This window comes from Eutrigla gurnardus, assembly GCF_963514095.1.
Source record: "Eutrigla gurnardus genome assembly, chromosome: 22".
NCBI lineage: Eukaryota > Metazoa > Chordata > Actinopteri > Perciformes > Triglidae > Eutrigla > Eutrigla gurnardus.
The window spans coordinates 19,875,258-19,892,862 of record NC_139933.1 but is presented as its reverse complement, the minus strand read 5'-3'; the positions used below and the strand labels follow the sequence as shown (position 1 = coordinate 19,892,862).

Genomic DNA, 17,605 nt, shown 5'->3' with positions numbered 1-17,605 from the left:
GAATGTAAAAAAGGAAAAGAAAACACCAGGAAATTATTTTTTATTTTGTTGACTAAGGAAAAATCATTATAAAAATACTGTAATTTCTTCATTTTTTTTGCTAATGTGTGTTCACTACAGCAGCAAAGAGAGTCGAGAATAAATTCATTTTGAATACGATGACAAACGGGTCCGGTCCAGATGAGAACCTCCTTCAGCGTCCCTCCATTACTATTCTGCGAGTGTTAACTTACTGGCACTTACAGGCTAAGCATGCATAATAACAGTATGTGACAGGAAGCATTTACGAAAGGAAAAAAACGTTTTGTAACCCTCCGCTACACATATATGTTTTTTCACGGATACTGAAGTTGGGACATTTAGATTTTTCCTGTTTCTCTACATCTGGGCTGCCAAAGTAAAGATTTGAATCGAGTTAAAAAAAAAATCTGTTAGTTCCCTTTTATCCTCTCATGGACCCCCAGTACCAATGCCTCTGCACAAAGGAGCTAAGAAAACTGCATAGCAAACATTTTACAGACAAACCCATTTGATTTTGGTAACACAACATTGACACCTAGTGGAGACACTGGGAAACAGTGAGCCACTGATGACAACAAAACGAACTAATTTGCCCTACTCAAACTAAAATAAGATACAGAACAAACTAGATAAAGGAAGACAAGTGAACAAGTAATTTAAAAGCAACATGGTAATTTATATAAGCTACAATGTCCTGAGACTTTCACATCAGATGTCCTGTTGTAAGAGGCCAAGTTTTTGGGAAATATGCTTTTTTTATACTCCGGTGACAGATACCATACTTCCCATAATAGATAGCTACAGCCTAGCTGAGTTCAGCATAAAGAGTGGGAAGAGCTAGTCTAAAAGGTAAAAATTATTTACCTCAGTCTTTGTCTGATTTTAATCAAATAAAATATAAAGTGCTTTTAAAAAAGTTGCTGGAAGGAGGATTTTATTACCATTTGTCAGAGCAAGGCTAGATTTCCCCCCTCAATTTCCAGTCTTTATGCTCAGATAAGGTTACCAGCTGCTGACTGTGGCTTCATATTTGTAGTGGTAGAAAAAACAGAATGGTCTGAGAGGGAAAATCCTGGTGACATGTTTGAATGTAGTGTAAAGCGCCTTGAGTAGTCGGAAAGAAAGTCGTGCTATATGAATGCAGGTCCATTTACCTTCTGGTTTAATTATAAACAACACCGACAGAATAGGTGCCTTTAGTCCAGAACACTCCCTCTGTCACAGCTGCCGGTTCCCTTATAGAGTCAGGCTTGACAGAACATCTTGACATTAGTGGTACTTCCTCCAGCGATCAGGCTCTGGGAAAAACACCCAGAGACATGCTCAGTTATCTCCAACTCTACACAGCCGTAACATAAAGCAAGCAAGAGTAATCCACACACTTACTGATATGAGGGTAACTCCAAATGTAGCCGAGCATGCAGTATCCTGCTAACAACATGCCCAGTCCGCCTACGCCACCTTTCTTCACGTCGATATACCTCCTGTAATACCACCGCCAGCCTAATGGGAACACAGCGAGTGGTGTGTTTTCTGAGTGACATTTATATATGAGTGTACAGTATGTATGTGTGTGAGGGATGTGTGTGTTGTTCACCTCTCTGCATCATGACCAACACGTCTTTTGGGCGACTAGGAGTTCTGCAGGTCAGCCACTCTGGCAACTCCCTCAGTCTCACCTGTCCAAGACTCCGCTGTGTCAGAGCGCCTACGAATTACGACACCGACATGAAGAATTGATGCACCGACACAGAGACTTCCCTAAGGCTGGCCTTTTCTATGCTAGTATTTTTCTTTTTGCCTCACCTTGAGGAAGACAGACAAGCATTTTTCCAAAACCTTTTTAATGTTCAACTAAAGAAACCCTAATCCTAATCAAGCCAACAAGAAATTTGCCTGAAAAAAGTAATTTAGTCATCAGAAATCACAGAGTAAGTTAACTAGATGATGAATCCGACCAGTTTTTGGCGATTAAGACACATTTCAGACGTTTTCAGTCATTTCAAGTGTTAAGGTCTCATTAGAACTGGGTGGTATGGAGAATAACAAATAACACACTATTTTCTCATATTGATTTTGCGATGATATTCTATGGTTGACCATTGGTGCTTTTATTGGTCGTTTCTGAAACAAATCCAGCTTTTTAAACCAGGAAAAGACAACACTCATGCCATATTACGACATCCACAAATATGAGTCTCATATGAAAATCCAGAGTCTGATACCCCCTTTGTACTGTTGCATACTGACCTTTAGCCACATCATCAGCATTGTTTTGTTTCCCGAGCTGCGACTTCAGCCCATCATCAGCTCTCAACGATTCTGCCCTCACCACCCGCAGAGGGCTGGAAAATGTTGATGGCGACATTGTGAGGAGTCCGGTCACCTTCAGCACCTCAGTCGTGCTGATGTTATGTAGAGGGGACTTGGTTTTGCTCACCGGAGACAATAACTGGTCAGAAAAGAGGGGAGCTGCAGGGGATGTTAGTACAGGCTGCTGCAGGGAGGTGAAGGATGCTTGTTGGGACTTCAAACCTTTGCTCCTAAGTGAATGTACCTCTGTATGTTGCGAACTGTTGCAGACCAGCTGGTCTGACAGAGTTTTAGTTGTTACCAAGCAACAACTAATGTCTGTGTTATTCCCCATCGGGAGACCAACTGGACTGATTTTGCTTCTTAAATAGTCAGTAGTTTCAATCTGGCTCAGGATGCTTGGCCTGATGGATTGACGGGTGGCATTAGCTCGGCCTAATGTGGCTTTAACATCCTGGAGGGTAATCATGGCCTGGTGACCATTTCCTGAATTGAAGAACATCTTATTCATAGGTGAATCCTCAACTTCCCTGTCGTCCACCCAGAAGTCTTCTCTGCAGGTATCTTTGGCTGTGGGGAGGGATTGTGCAACCTTCTTCGTCTTTGACACCTTCATTTTCGAGGAAACTCTGGGTTTGGTGTCTGTGGGCAGACAGGCAGGAAGGGCGTCGTCTTTTATCATGCTAGTGTTGGTCTCCGGCTCTACCGTGGAGCTCAGAGGTTCTGACACAAATGGAGTTAAACCTGAAGGCAGGTCTTCTGAGGCAGATCCGGTTTCCTCCAGTGATCCCTTAGAAACCTGTGAGGACTTTGCTGCTTCTATCAAAGCACGGAGGCTCTGCTTTTTGGGCTTTGAGAAGGTGGGAAGCAGAGGTGGTGGTGATGGGGGGGACTCCAGGGAAATGGTGGTGGGGGAGAGCATGTTGGCTGTCCTGATTTGTTCAGACAGCTTCTGTTTCTTCTTCTTAGTTGATGGTGGAGTTGACACAGAACTCAGGGATGATGTCTGTGTTCCTAATGATGACATCACAGACATTTTTGTACTATTGCTTGGTCGTGGACTAGCCGTTTCTGTCAGCGCCTGTGTCGACTTCGCTGCCGATTCAGAAAAGGCTGCAGCCGGCCGAGAAGATGATTTTGCCTGATTCGCTGTGACATCACGTTTGGTTGGAGGTGTTTTGGACCTGGCTGCTGCCTTGCAATGAGGCAGATGACTCTTCAGCCTTTTGTAGGTCTTCCCACAGGATGGGCACACCTCTGTGGGGGAGAACAGCGACAGTGTGTGGGTTAAAAAGAGTGCAGCATGCCAACAACACCCAACTAAGTTTCGATCTGGTCAATGTGTACAGTTATTTACATTATCGAAAAATCTTTTTCTTGATTATGCAATTGTTTTTGTCCATACAATGTGTTTCATTTGCTTAAAAATTATCTAAATGGGTTTCAGTTAATGAATCACACTTAATACTTACTTGCACATAAGTAAGTATTAAGTACTTGAGTAAATGTACTTTGTTACTTTCCACCACTGTTTTCAGCTCTAAATATGTACAAATATACATGTTGCTAAATATCACAAATATAAGAAGGGCTCTTGCAGTGTATATTATTTATTGCATGATGTATTTTGCTTTACTGTATGGGCAGAACTTTTGATTGAAGAAAATATACTTACAGTAGAGCATATTCTACTACAGATTCAATCACTCAACGGTGCTGCGTTCATGGCAACTCGGAGGACGGATATTTTACAACTAAAATTGCCAACTTCGGACCTCGAAGCGGTTCGGGTCCACAAGGCCAAACGTAAACAAAACATGGCTGACTGGCAAACTAATGTCTCTCTGACAAGTTCCACACGATTTTACTTCTTTTTTTTTAAGGCATTTTAATGTTATTCCGAATCACTTTTTTTTGTTTAAGCATAAGCATATAAAGATACCTTTCAGAGATGTTTACCATAACTGGCTACATAGAACATGGGGACACGTTTTAACATGAATTTACATGTAGAACACGTTTTGCTGATAGTGGTATGTGTAATTTTAATTCAATACAGGCTAATTTATTTGACGTTGCCCTTTAGTTGACGGTTGCATTGTGGTGTGACGTCAGAAAAGTGCTTCCTCGTTAAGTTTGGATAGGTCAAATGGATTAGCCCCTTGATATGCAGTTTGAGCAAGAACTCCGTACTTCACGTCGCGTTATATTGTACTTTCATAGGTTGTCGGAAAAGTATGAGTTCGAAGTTTTCTGGAATGCAGCATTAGTGTCAGTTCAAATACTACTACTTACCAGAGCTCATTTTGAACGTGCCTGTAAGAACAGCCACTTCAGGTGGAAGTGTGTTCCAAAAAGTTCTAACAGGAGGATTTTAACATAGTCAAGAAATAATATAAAGTGACATAAAGTATCGCACTCATTCACAGTGGTGTTAACTTTGAAAGACGTTCAGCTTCGTGGACGCATTTTCACATTCGGGAGTCGTCACTGTTGCCTTTACGGGAAAGGACCCCTTTCCTTTAGGTAGCGCGCCAGGAGCCTGAGTATAAACTATAACACATATCGCCAGATTATCTTTAAACTTCGGATATAGTTTAGTGGCTTTACTCAAAACAATATCGGTAAGAGGAGGGATATAACGGGGCTATCTGATACAGCGAGCTAATTAGATTCCGTTATGCTAATGTCTTCAGTGGGTGTGGTGCCTTGATAAAATCGAGAGCTTCTCTTCCGCCTACTTCCGGTTTCGCGTGAATCCATAAGAAACCACCATGTTTCTAAATGTAGTCCGTCAAAATGACCACTTTTTTGACATTGATATTTCTGTCAGGGGTAAATATGTGTTAAATACAGCAGGAACCACGCTTGACTTTTAATCTATTCATGATTAAAATTAGTAATTGGTGTGTACAATAAAATACAAAGAAATAGATTTCTATTTAATTTGAAGAAACTGATTATAGAGGGGATATGGTCTCAAACACTCAAAGGTAGTGATGGTGAGATGAAGCCTGATGAGGCATTGAACCACTTGAGCCAATTGGTTCGAGAAAGTTAATTTCTCGAAGCTTCATGTGCACACGAAACCACCTACTGGCCAAGTGTATAAACATGAGAGAGAGGTAGAGGACATTGCAGGAAACTGATCCTGGGCTGGCCGCGTCAAGGACGTTGAGCCTCGGTACATGGGGCGGCCTCCCCAACCACTGCGCCACCGGCCGCCCCAACCACTGCGCCACCGGCCGCCCCATGACGAAATAATTTATGTACATAATGTGATTATTTATGTACATAAATTATCACGTGTATAATACATTGTTTGAATGTATTCTGTGATGGTAATATCATCATTCTCCTAAATCTCTCTCTCTCCCTTAACTCTCCAAACTATCTCCGAACTATGTAAACGCTATCTAAACTCTAGTATCCAAACTCTAGTATCCAAACTCTTCAAACTATCCAAACTTTCAACTGATCGCAACTCTCCTTCAAAAACCCACATTTTGAATGGAGCCTGAGGGGTCTATTTAGCTGTAAAACCTCGCAGCAAAATCTGAACCACTTCCCGAAGCAATCACGTGGTACAGCCGGGCAGCGAGGCTTCGGACGTCATCATTTTTGGCTCCTCCCCTAAATGAAGCAAGCCTCGATACGCGCTTCGCGGAAACGCCCCCTTCATTACTCGACACACGCTTTGAAGCCTCGGCACATCTCGCACTACTCAAAAGGGAACCTTATACATATTTTTATTATTAAATAACAATTTAAAACATTTTACTCAATATATTTGACTGTCATATCTAAAATGTTGGCATGTTGATTGCTTTTTTAAAAAAATAGCAGTTAACAAAAAAATGTATACCAGTCTCCTTTTGGCCATTGTTAATCACAATTAAGCTAAATAGCCTACTATATTATACTACGTAAAGTAAAAGAGCCTTACTTCATTAGAAACATGTATTTTATTGATGGGGTTAGAGTGGCATGAAACTTGGCACAGGAATGGATTTCAAGAAGGTGACGAAACAAAAAATTACACAAAAATACATCTAAATAAAAAAAGGGACTCTTCATTGGAAAAGCAGTGATTTAAACACATTCAGAAATTGTGTGTGTGTGTGTGTGGGGGGGGGGGGGGTACTCCATTCTAAAACCATTTACATACATGGAGATAAACCTGAATAGTATTTACATGGCAACAGATTACAGTATGTACAAAGCTAGAACTAGAAGGGGGGGGGGGGGAATTTGGCATTGAAACAGAGCCTGGAAGTTGTTCTCCAACACAGATTGGCCCCCTACAGAAATCATTCACAAAAGTATTCAAAAGTGGCTTTTTTGTCTAGCCCTTTTTTCATGAAATTCAAAATAGCTTTTTTCTTAAAAGGTTACTCTAAATAGAACAAAGTGGCATGTAAAACAAACTTTCAAGGGGTTTTCAGACACCTGCAGTCACAACTCAGTAAGTTACAGCTTAAAAATATTGGTTACAGTATATTCAGACAATCTAGAGCACATCTCTGTACATTTATTAACAGACATTCATCATTTAGGCAAAGGGGGGAGGTCTGTCCCTTATGAGGCATCTAATCAGAGATGAACATAGGGGGGGGTCAATGTTCAGTGGTCCAAGCCTGGAGGATACAGTATCAAAGACAAACTAACTGTACTGAGGCCTGGCTGAGACACACCGGGCTTCCGCCCAGACGAAGAAGATTAAATTATTCAGTTAGTTCACCAACAACATCATCAGCATTGACGCTGGTTTTTGATTCAACCCTGAGGAAACAGTGGACTGCATGTTCACTTGCTGACATACCTACCTAATGTGCCATTGTAGTCCAAGAAGAAAAACTTGCATGGGAACTGGCATCTAAATGATCTGTTGAAGGCAGCTTAAAATTGTCTTTAATTCTATAGGAGGCACAGGCACAAATGCAGGATTCAAACAGTGATTAGGTCTACATAAGACATATGAAAAGGCATTATTAGGTTCAGTCTTGCAGGTGTGCCCTTTTCTTAATTTTTTCCACAGATGAGGTGCCAGTGCTGGAGCCATTTCCCATATAAAATATTGAATATTCTGACTAGTCCCTGCTCTTGCAAAAATACATGTCAGGCACTTTTTCAACAAAATGTGATGACTGGCATGGGAAGGAGGAGGAACAGGGCGAAAAGAAAAAAGAAAAGAAAAAAGAAACAAGGACAACTGTGCAATCTCCAGATCATCAGCAAGATGGCAAACTCTTCTACAGAGTACATGGGTTTAGAAACCACGTTCACAAAGCAGCACTGCAGGGTGACACTGAAATAATGGCGTGGATTTTGGACTAGATGAATTCAGTGCTTGGACAAAGAATGGCAAATCGACGTGGGCACCGCTGATCTTGGGTGTTTTGACCATCTAACTCTTTCGCTTGCATGTTATGTTGTTACATTTATTTATTTCTTAGTAAGTGGTGTATATGGTTTAAAGACCATGTGACCGGTTTGTAAAAAAAAAAAGAAAGAAAATGTTTTGCTGGTTACCACAGCCAGGCATTGGCGCTGGCACCTTGTGAGGTGAAAAAAGTAGCGAGTCTTGTGGTGTAAGGCAGCGCTCAGGCCAGAGGAGTGTGTCTCAAGATGAAGCGGCCAAGATCAGTTGCTATCCAACATCCAAACTGCCTGCTCTTATGACCACAGACGGGCTGCCCTACGGGCTCGTTCCCCTACCAAACCCTGAACTAATAAGAAGGCCAACTCTTCAAAGAGGAGGGTAAAAACTAATATAAAAACGGCTGGAGAAGAACGCTCAATCGGATTCTTCTGAGGCTGGTCTCTCCCAAGTCTTTGTCAGGAGCGAGGGCGGTGGTTTGTCCCCGTTCAGGTCCTCTATTTTCACAGGTCGACATGGGTCATTGGAGCATGAGCTGTTTGAGGTTGTCATGGAGGATGGTGTCCTTAACGTCCCGGAACACCAGCCTGATGTTCTCTGTGTTGATAGCCGTGGTGAAGTGGTGATACAGGGGCTTCTGGGTGGCGTCGCGTCTCTTGGCCCGGAAGCACTCCACCATGAACGCCTGGACGTCCGGCAGGTTGTGCTCCTGCCCAGTGTACTCGGAAAAGTAGTCCTTGAGCGGAACGCTCTTCACCTTCTCCTCCAGCAGGTCTGTCTTGTTTAGGAAGAGGATGATGGAAACGTTGACAAAGACGCGGTTGTTGACGATGGTCTCGAAGATGTTGAGCGACTCACGCAGCCGGTTGGTCTGTCTGTCCTCCATCAACACCTGTTAAACAGAACAGAGGGACTGTGTTCAATTACTGCTGCTAGTAATACCATTATTGTACTAGATGTATTTAAAGCTGTAATAACAAGAAATATAGTTGCAGGCATTCTGTACTTTAACATATTATAGGTTTATAAAATGAAAGTACATTGCTGATGTATCGTTATGAGTAAAAGTTGAATTGTTATTGGCTGTCCTTTGAAATCTATTATCTAGATCACGGTGCATATCGTTAATGAGACATTTAAATATACATGAAAAAACTGTTATCCTGTGTGTGTTTCTTGTGTTTCCCCAACCCTTTAACTAAGATATCCAATTGTGAATTTGGTCACTTTGCTCTCCTACTGTCAAGATGAACCACAGTATAATGATTCAGACTTATTCCCAATAAGCCTCTTACAGATTCATATCTGTAATTTAAAAAACATTAGCGTTTTTAAATGCATTATAGAGGGCAACCTGCTCGTTATTTTGAGGCAAAAGAGTCAGAGCGCATTTGTAGACACAGTAATGAGGACTTATCAAAAAGTCACCAAACATTATCTGCTAGAACACACCGACTAAATTTATCAGCCTATCACAAGTGTGTTTGTGCTTGCTCGTGTGCCAGAGGAAATTAGATGCCATGGCCGGCATTTGGCAGATTTTCTACCTGGTCATATTCAGAGGAGGAGACGAGGAAGAGGATGGAGGTGACCGAGTCGAAGCACTCGAACCAGCGCCTCCGCTCCGACCGCTGTCCTCCCACATCCACCATCTTGAAGGGAACATTCTTGATCTCAAAGTCATACTCGTGGATGCCCTTGGTGGGTTTACGAGCCAGCAGGATGTCCTGCTGCGTGGGAAGGTAATCCTTCGAGGAGAGATGTAAAAGCACCGTAAATTAATGTACAGAAGAACAATATGAGAAAAAAAAAATACAGTTAAGACAGACTGGACTTTTAGACAAAGGAGAAAAACTACACTACAACATGCCAACAAAAACATATTACAGCTAAAAGTAGAGAAAGTTTGTTCTACAATAAATGAGTAGACCAGTCATAATGGCATTACTTGAGGTCCTCGGGTTAGCTCTGAAATGGTGTCTACTGGGCAAAGAAATGCACTAATTGTGTCATCTTGTTTTAATCCAATATGTACCAATATTCAAACCAGACACGTTTCACGTGGGTGTTCACTTATGTTCACGATCTATAAAGAGATTAAACATTTATAATTTGAGGAAATCACAGCATTATTAGGAAACTTTTTTTTTTTGGTAAGATTTGAAAATGCAGTTTTATTCTTTATTCACAAAACAATCAGTCATACATATATATATATACACATATATATATATACATATACATATACACATATATATACATATACATATACATATATATACACATATATATATATATATATATATATATATATATATATATATATATATATATATATATATATACACACATATATATACATATATACACACATACAGTGGTGTGAAAAAGTATTTGCCCCCTTCCTGCTTTCTTCTTTTTTTGCATGTTTGTCACACTTAAATGTTTCAGATCATCAAACACATTTTAATATAAGGCAAGGACAACACAATTAAACACAAAATGCAGTTTTTAAATGAAGTTTTCTTTTATTGAGGGGAAAAGAAAATCCAAATGTACATTGCCCTATGTGAAAAAGTATTTGCCCCCTAAACCTAATAACTGGTTGGGCCACCCTTAGCAGCAGCAACAGCCATCAAGCGTTTGCGATAACTTGTAATGGGTCTTTGACAGCGCTGTGGAGGAATTTTGGCCCACTCCTCGTTGTAATTCAACCTTATTGGAGGGTTTTCGAGCATGAACCGCCTTTTTGAGGTCATGCCACAGCATCTCAATAGGATTCAGGTCAGGACTTTGACTAGGCCACTCCAAAGTCTTAATTTTGTTCTTCTTTAGCCATTCAGAGGTGGACTTGCTGGTGTGTTTTGGATCAGTATCCTGCTGCAGAACCCAAGTTCGCTTCAGCTTGAGGTCTCGAACAGATGGACGGACATTCTCCTTCAGGATTTGTTGGTAGACAGCAGAATTCATGGCTCCATTTATCACAGCAAGTCTTCCAGGCCCTGAAGCAGCAAAACAGCTCCATGCCATCACACTACCACCACCATATTTTACTGTTGGTATGATGTTCTTTTTCTGAAAAGCGGTGTTACTTTTACGCCAGATGTATTGGGACACACACCTTCCATAAAGTTCAACTTTTGTCTCGTCAGTCCACAAAGTATTCTCTCAAAAGTGTTGGGGATCAGCAAGATGTTTCCTGGCAAACATTAGACAAGCTTTAATATTTTTTTGGCTCAGCAGTGGTTTCCGTCTTGGAACTCGGCCATGTAGGCCATTTTTGCCCAGTGTCTTTCTTATGGTAGAGTCATGAACATTGACCTTAATTGATGCAAGCGAGGCCTGCAGTTCTTTTGATGTTGTTCTGGGGTCTTTTGTGACCTCTTGGATGAGTCGTCGCTGCACTCTTGGCGTCATTTTGGTTGGCCGGCCACTCCTGGGAAGGCTCATTACGGTGTCATGTATTCGCCATTTGTGGATTATGGCTCTCACTGTGGTTCTCTTGAGTCTCAAAGCTTTAGAAATGGCTTTATAACCTTTTCCAGACTGATAGATCTCAATTGCTTTCTTTCTCATTTGTTCCTGAATTTCTTTGGTTTTCACCATGATGTCTTGCTTTTGAGGAGCTTCACTTTGTCAGGCAGGTCCAATTTAAGTGAATTCTTGATTGGGAACTGGTGTGGCAGTGATCAGGCCTGGGGGTGGCTAGAGAAATTGAACTCAAGTGTGATAAACCTTAGTTAAGTTATGTTTTAACTGGAGGGGCAAATACTTTTTCACACAGGGCCATGAAGGTTTGGATTTTTTTCTCCCTTTATAATACAAACCTTCATTTAAAAACTGCATTTTGTGTTTACTTGAGTTATCCTTGACTTATATTAAAATTTGTTTGGTGATCTGAAACATTTAAGTGTGACAAACATGCAAAAAAAGAAGAAAGCAGGAAGGGGGCAAATACTTTTTCACACCACTGTATATATATATATACACATATATACACATATACATATACACACACACACACACACACACATATATAAAATACATTTGATCACAACAATCAGTGCTGGCAGAAACAACTTACCGGCTCGCCAAGCTTATCCAGATTGTCCAAGAAATACTTCACTGACTCACCCTGCGACAGGACAGAGAAGGAAGTTCTGTTAATTCTACAAATTATGAGATTCAGTCATTTAAAATCATAAAACAGCATTTTTGCTATTCTGGCATTCGACAGCATACATTTGTTGCTGTTGTAGATGTAGAGGCAGGCCAACACTCTCTTTAGCTACCACACACGCACAACTGTGTGCGCTGAGTAGGCTCCCAATAGCTGAAGCAGGATGCAGAGTATTTGGTATTGTAGTAGACGTGTTTATAAGTATGTCTTTGATGTACACAGAAGTGTGGCGAGCTCTGCATGCGAGTGTGTGCGTATGTGTGTGTACTGGTGTTTTTTCAAGACTGTTCTGATGCTGTTCGTGCACAATTAGTGCAAGCCCAGACACGAGGCTGCCAAGACTGTGATGCATTCCTTTATCTGTGTGTGTCCTGCTCTCAACATAAACCAAGAACTGACTGCACCATGGATTCTCCATGCCGTCTCTCCCGTGACCCGCAGTGTCTCCTGGTTAATTTGTTTTGCACGTATTTGTAAACTCTAATTTTATCAGCCATAGTAATTGTTTGGGTTGTATTTCTGAGTGCTAGCACCATCCATTTCCCCCCACTGTAAGCTTCTGTATTCACCTTTTGATCTAAAAAAAAAGAAAAAAAAAAAAAAAACTAACCTGACCTGAAAAACCTGTGTGTGTGTGTGTGTGTGTGTGTGCGTATATGTGTATGTGGGTGCGTGTATGTGTGTGTGTGTGTGTGTGTGTATATGTGTGTGCGTGTATGTGTGTGTGTGTGTATGCAAAGCAAAGATTACACAAGGGAGAAGTAAAATGGTGTTGTGCTATACTGAAGCCAAAAGACCAACTCGCTACCTTTCTGTGAAGCTCACTTGAATTCTGGTCACATTTCACATGAGATGAAAAGCTCAAAATATGGAATAGTCAAAACATTTAAAAAGCAGAAGGGAAACAAGCAGAGCAGACGTTCTGAGTTCTTTCTGGCCATTATAAAGCGCGAACCATGGTGTTCATACAAGCGAGCTGGAAAAGCAAAACTGAAACACAGGGTTACACTTCAAATGTCAATGTGACATTTGAAGTGTAACCTCACAACACTTGCAGGCAGATCGGTGTTTTACCGTCTTATTTGAAATATATGTTGCCTCACTGATAAACAAAACAAAACAATAAAGTGAGACAAGACAGTGAAATGTTCTGTGAACCTTTTTAGGACGTAAATTGCGCCAATTCACGTGTGTTGTCAATGATAATTAACAAGAGAGCCCGAGGGCACATGTGATCTGTGAAACAAATTGTGTCATTTTAAAAACACAATAGGTTGTACCTGCTGGCAGAAAAACAAATTAGACCCCCACCATTGAGAACCCCCAACTTAACAACTCTGCAGCTGCTGTGACTGTAACTTACCAATATGCGTTATTGTCAGGTAATACATATATAATATATGGTTATTGCAATATATTTACTAGTGAATGTTTTAACGGCATATTACTATAGTTATGAAATAAATCCATGTCATAACCATTTTAAGGAGTAAAATAATGATTCACCGGTTGAGGGAAAAGGTTACAACCTTTAAAAGTAGTCCAGGCGTCGCTCGCTGCATTCCTATGGATTTGATCTGGCGTATTTTTCTGATTAGGTATCTGACATGTGGGGGCTATTATCTTATTACATTTGCATGATTTTAAGAGAAGGCGATTGAATCAAATAGTACTAATCAGAAAAAAGCGGCATATCCTCCCTTTTGAGCATGAAAGTGATGACCAGCAGGTAGTTCTGCGTTTGTGATATGCATACACTGCCTTTAAATAAGGAATATCATTTCTTAAAACAAAAATATGTAAAATAATATATCATAAAAGTACATATATTATTATTTTCCTGATCAATAGATATTTTTGTATCTAGTATTAGTAATATGTTGTGCATTTTATTGTTTTTTGTTTACCCCAGTGTGTTGTTTTCTCTGTTGTGCCTGTGCACTTTATCTCACCGTGGGACGGGGGAAACGTTTCGGTTTCTTTTGTGTGGTACATGAAAGTAATTGACAAATAAAAAGTTGAAGTTGGAATTGCTCTGTTGTTTTAGACACAAACAAAACTAAGAAAATAATGGTTAGTTGCAGGCTAGCACTATATGCACACAGAATGTATATGTTTGCATGTGTCCTAGGTGTTACAATCTTTGCGTTTGTGCAAAAAGAACGCCGAGTAAGAGAGCCAAAGCATAAAGCTCTTTAACTACAGATCAACATTCCAGCTCTGATCGCTCTTATTCCCCGTTCTGTCTGCACAAAAAGCTCACAACCAACGCAAGCTGAGTGTGTGTGTGTGAGATGCAAAACAAAATGCCATTGAGAACAGTTGAGCCTTATGCAACGGACAGGAAAATGTTAATGTTCTGCTTGTGTCTCATTACTGAAAGCGTGTCCTTGATTCTCCCCTGAACTGCTGGATGATGTGTTAAGTTCATCGCATGACCAATTAAACAAGTGGAGTTTGTAAAAAAAAATAAAAAATACAATAACTAAAAATTTTAAAAAATCACAGCAGGCTGCAAAAGTAAGACTGGGCAAAATAAAGAGTATGGGAAGGTCCCAGCGAAGACACGTGAACGCAGTGGCGACTGCAGCTGTTATTCTGGGGGGAAAACATCCAAGTGTGCTCAAACATGTATGCTGACAGCCAAGACATAAGGAGCGGGGAGAGGTGTAAACAGGAAGCTTAGTCAATCACATGTCTGACCACTCAACAGACAGACGGCGAGAACCAGGGCTAGAATTACAGGGAGCGAGGAAAGGGATGATAAATTAAGAAGAAGTTTCACTTTCCATTTCCACTCGTTTCCCCACATTTCAACTCTTTCACTCTGACTTTTCAGAAGAAGCCCAAAAAATGAAGAGAGTTGTGTTCAAAACTTGGGCCGCCTCTATTTTTCAGTAAAGCTATCAGAGAAAACCTCTGTGTAAAGACGCCTTTACACAGAGATACTGCCATAATCACGAAAAGAAGACCCCTTAATATGACGGAATTGCACCGTTTATACTGATACTGTCGTGCACATTTACACGACTAGCAAAAGTGAAGTTGCTTTGCGTCGTGTACAGCATGTTGACATATAAAACGGCAAACTACAGGCTTTCTGTCTTCTTCGGATCAACGTTTAAAACCCCCGGTGGTGGGTCACGCACATAACATGTCTTTAAAATGTCCCTTCCGATCTCCCCCCGTTTCACCTCTGCTACAGGTATAGGCGTATCTAGCCCGTTGTAAGGGTGCTTTAGCACCGCTAAATTGAGTCCCAGCACCCCTAACAAAAATTGCATAAATAAATGCACTATAAAAATTATGTTTTTTAAACGCAAGTCCTTGTTTGACAAGCTTAAACATGGTCAAAAAACCATAGACAGTGTATGGTTTACTTTAAAATTATATTTTAACAACACAAATACAACAGACCCCCCCCCCCCTCCCAACACCATCATGGTATGGTATGATCCACTTTATCTCTCCCACCTGCCCCGACTGCCCCCCGAAGCCCCGCAGTAGCCGGCGTGAAGCGGTACAGTGTGTGTAGTTTCTGTCTGTCGTTCCAGTGAGTATCTCAAACAACGATGTGTTACACATTTCTTTTACCAATCCCAGATGTTCTATGTCCTATGTTTTTTTCATAGGAGTTAGCTAGCTGACTGTTTACCTCATTATCTTTTAATTTCAATACAATTTCATTTGTAGTACTTTGTAAATCAAGTGATGGCTCAGCATTAAACTAAGATTTACAGTCACAGTCATTTCCCCTTCCCCCAAAGTCTGATGTTCTTCATTCAGAAATATGGGACTGCTAGTTCAAAGTAACGTTAAAATGTACAGTTTTTGTTATAAAAAAATGGAAAATTTGGTGCTCAGCACCCCTAAAATGCTGATCCTAGAATCATCCCTGGTTACAGGTCTGAGACTACCCGAGACTCTGACACCCCATTCTGTCAAAGACAGGCATATGTCAATGGGAGCATTTACGTCCACCTACCAGCTGAAACTCCCTGCGGCGATCATATGCGTTCTGTATACCCGAGTCATCCCACAGGGCTTTGATGGCAGACAGGTACCGCAGGAAGACGGACGTCTCTAGCTGCCCGCTGGCCATCTTAGCTGACCGGGTGTCAAACGCCATCAGGCTGTCCCCATGCTTCTGGTTGCCCTGGTCACCCCAGGGGATGTGCAGCTTCTCCCTGGCATCCACCAACACACGCACACCTGGAGAGGAAGTGATGTATGCCCAGCGTGTTAAAAAACGAACTAGCAGGGTGCCAAACAAATACAACAGGTGTCCTACAAACCTGTCTGGTCTGATAAGAGCAGGATGTAAAAAAAAAACTAAAAATATTTCATAGGTATCACAATATAAACAGAAATCACAAATATTTATGCAGATAAAAGTGATGTTATTAACATGTAAAGGGGGTGGGCACAGTTACAGTAACACCTGATCTTCCTAATGCTACAAAAAAAAAAAAAAAATTTGTTGGGCAAATCATATTATGTATTACATTTTCAGACATTCAGAGAGGTATAAACTAACTTAACTGCATTTAAGGTGTTTTTTTTACTAAATTCTCTAATCTGCTAAACTGTCCTATGGTATTCAGAGAGCTCCCTGTATGTACAGAGTGGAAAAACAGGAACACCTTACAACACACTGGTGGGTTTACCCTCCATTAGCTACATCCCTGCGTTAGCAGTTGAGCAACAAAACTCGCCGATGGCTATCCGAAAGTGCTGGCGTGTGCGGCTGTGATCTACGTTTAAAACGGGTACACGGCTACGAAGTCTTTAAAATAAATAGAAACAGGGGGATACATTTCAAGGAGAAACGCGGTCCGTATGGGTGTGCCGACAGCAGATGTAGACTGTTTATGTGTGTCCTTTCGCCCAGCTGCCGCGGCTAACACTGATGTGGAAACTTTTCCATCCATTTTAAGCGCCTTTCTGTTAAAGGCAACGCAGTCTTATCTCCCGACGCACCCTCCACTGCGAGCAGCGAAGGCTTACCTTTGATAACGTTGCTGTAAATCGTGGCTCTGAAGTCCTCCCGGGCTTGCTGGTCGAAGTCCTGGCCATGGATGATCCGCATTTGTTTGAGGAAAGTCGACTTGCCGCTCTCGCCAGCGCCGAGCAGCAGGATCTTCACCAGCCGCTTCACGTACGTTTTCTCCCGCGAGAGACATCGGTCGATCTCCTTGGACTTTCGCAGCTGATCGACCTCCCCGCTGTTCAGCAGGCAGACGGGTAGACACACTTTTAACACGGACCTGGTCGGCAGGAAATCCGCCATGTTCGCACAAACTTCATCGATGCTAATTTGATGCGCGTTCGCGCGGGGCGCAGGCACCGGACCAAGCCCCTTCCCTAAACTCAGGAAGTAGCGTTGCTGACTGTTAACCATCAATCTCACGCCACTTTATCTGCCGTTTTACGTCTTATCGACTCACACAAACATATCATGATATCATCAAATATACCCACATGAGTTTTGTGTAGGGCGCAGGTACAGAACCATGAAGTTCAGGAGGGCTCGGCTGGGGAATAGCCTGATCCCCGCAGCCATGGCTGCCCTTAATAGCAGGCCCCGCTGATCTGTCTGTCCGCTCTTGTGGTGTCATGTAAAGTGTCTGTTGCTATTGTTGTTTATGTCATATATTGTTGGTGTGCATGTCGTGTCTGTTGTCGTCTGCGATGTGTAATGTACTGTCAAG

General features: G+C 41.6%; 2 protein-coding genes across 3 annotated transcripts; both read right to left on the bottom strand.

The window, feature by feature from the left end:
- Window positions 1–49: 49 nt before the first annotated feature.
- LOC311008301 (uncharacterized protein) lies at window positions 50–4,801 on the bottom strand. Of its 2 annotated transcripts, XM_084001848.1 has the most exons (6): window positions 4,630–4,801; window positions 2,579–3,591; window positions 2,272–2,473; window positions 1,619–1,729; window positions 1,408–1,524; window positions 50–1,319 (listed from the first exon to the last, which is right to left on the bottom strand). In XM_084001848.1, exons 1-6 carry the CDS (start codon window positions 4,637–4,639, stop codon window positions 1,291–1,293), a joined length of 1,482 nt encoding a protein of 493 aa, XP_083857974.1. In that variant the 5' UTR covers window positions 4,640–4,801; the 3' UTR covers window positions 50–1,290. The 2 variants fall into 2 exon arrangements, with proteins under 2 accessions (XP_083857974.1, XP_083857973.1); XM_084001847.1 differs by having other exon boundaries at window positions 2,272–3,591.
- A 1,485-nt stretch (window positions 4,802–6,286) lies between these two features.
- On the bottom strand, window positions 6,287–17,226 carry LOC311008447 (guanine nucleotide-binding protein subunit alpha-13-like). The gene is made up of 5 exons (XM_084002140.1): window positions 16,902–17,226; window positions 15,880–16,106; window positions 11,799–11,849; window positions 9,262–9,462; window positions 6,287–8,606 (listed from the first exon to the last, which is right to left on the bottom strand). Exons 1-5 carry the CDS (start codon window positions 17,182–17,184, stop codon window positions 8,235–8,237), a joined length of 1,134 nt encoding a protein of 377 aa, XP_083858266.1. The 5' UTR covers window positions 17,185–17,226; the 3' UTR covers window positions 6,287–8,234.
- Window positions 17,227–17,605: the final 379 nt, after the last annotated feature.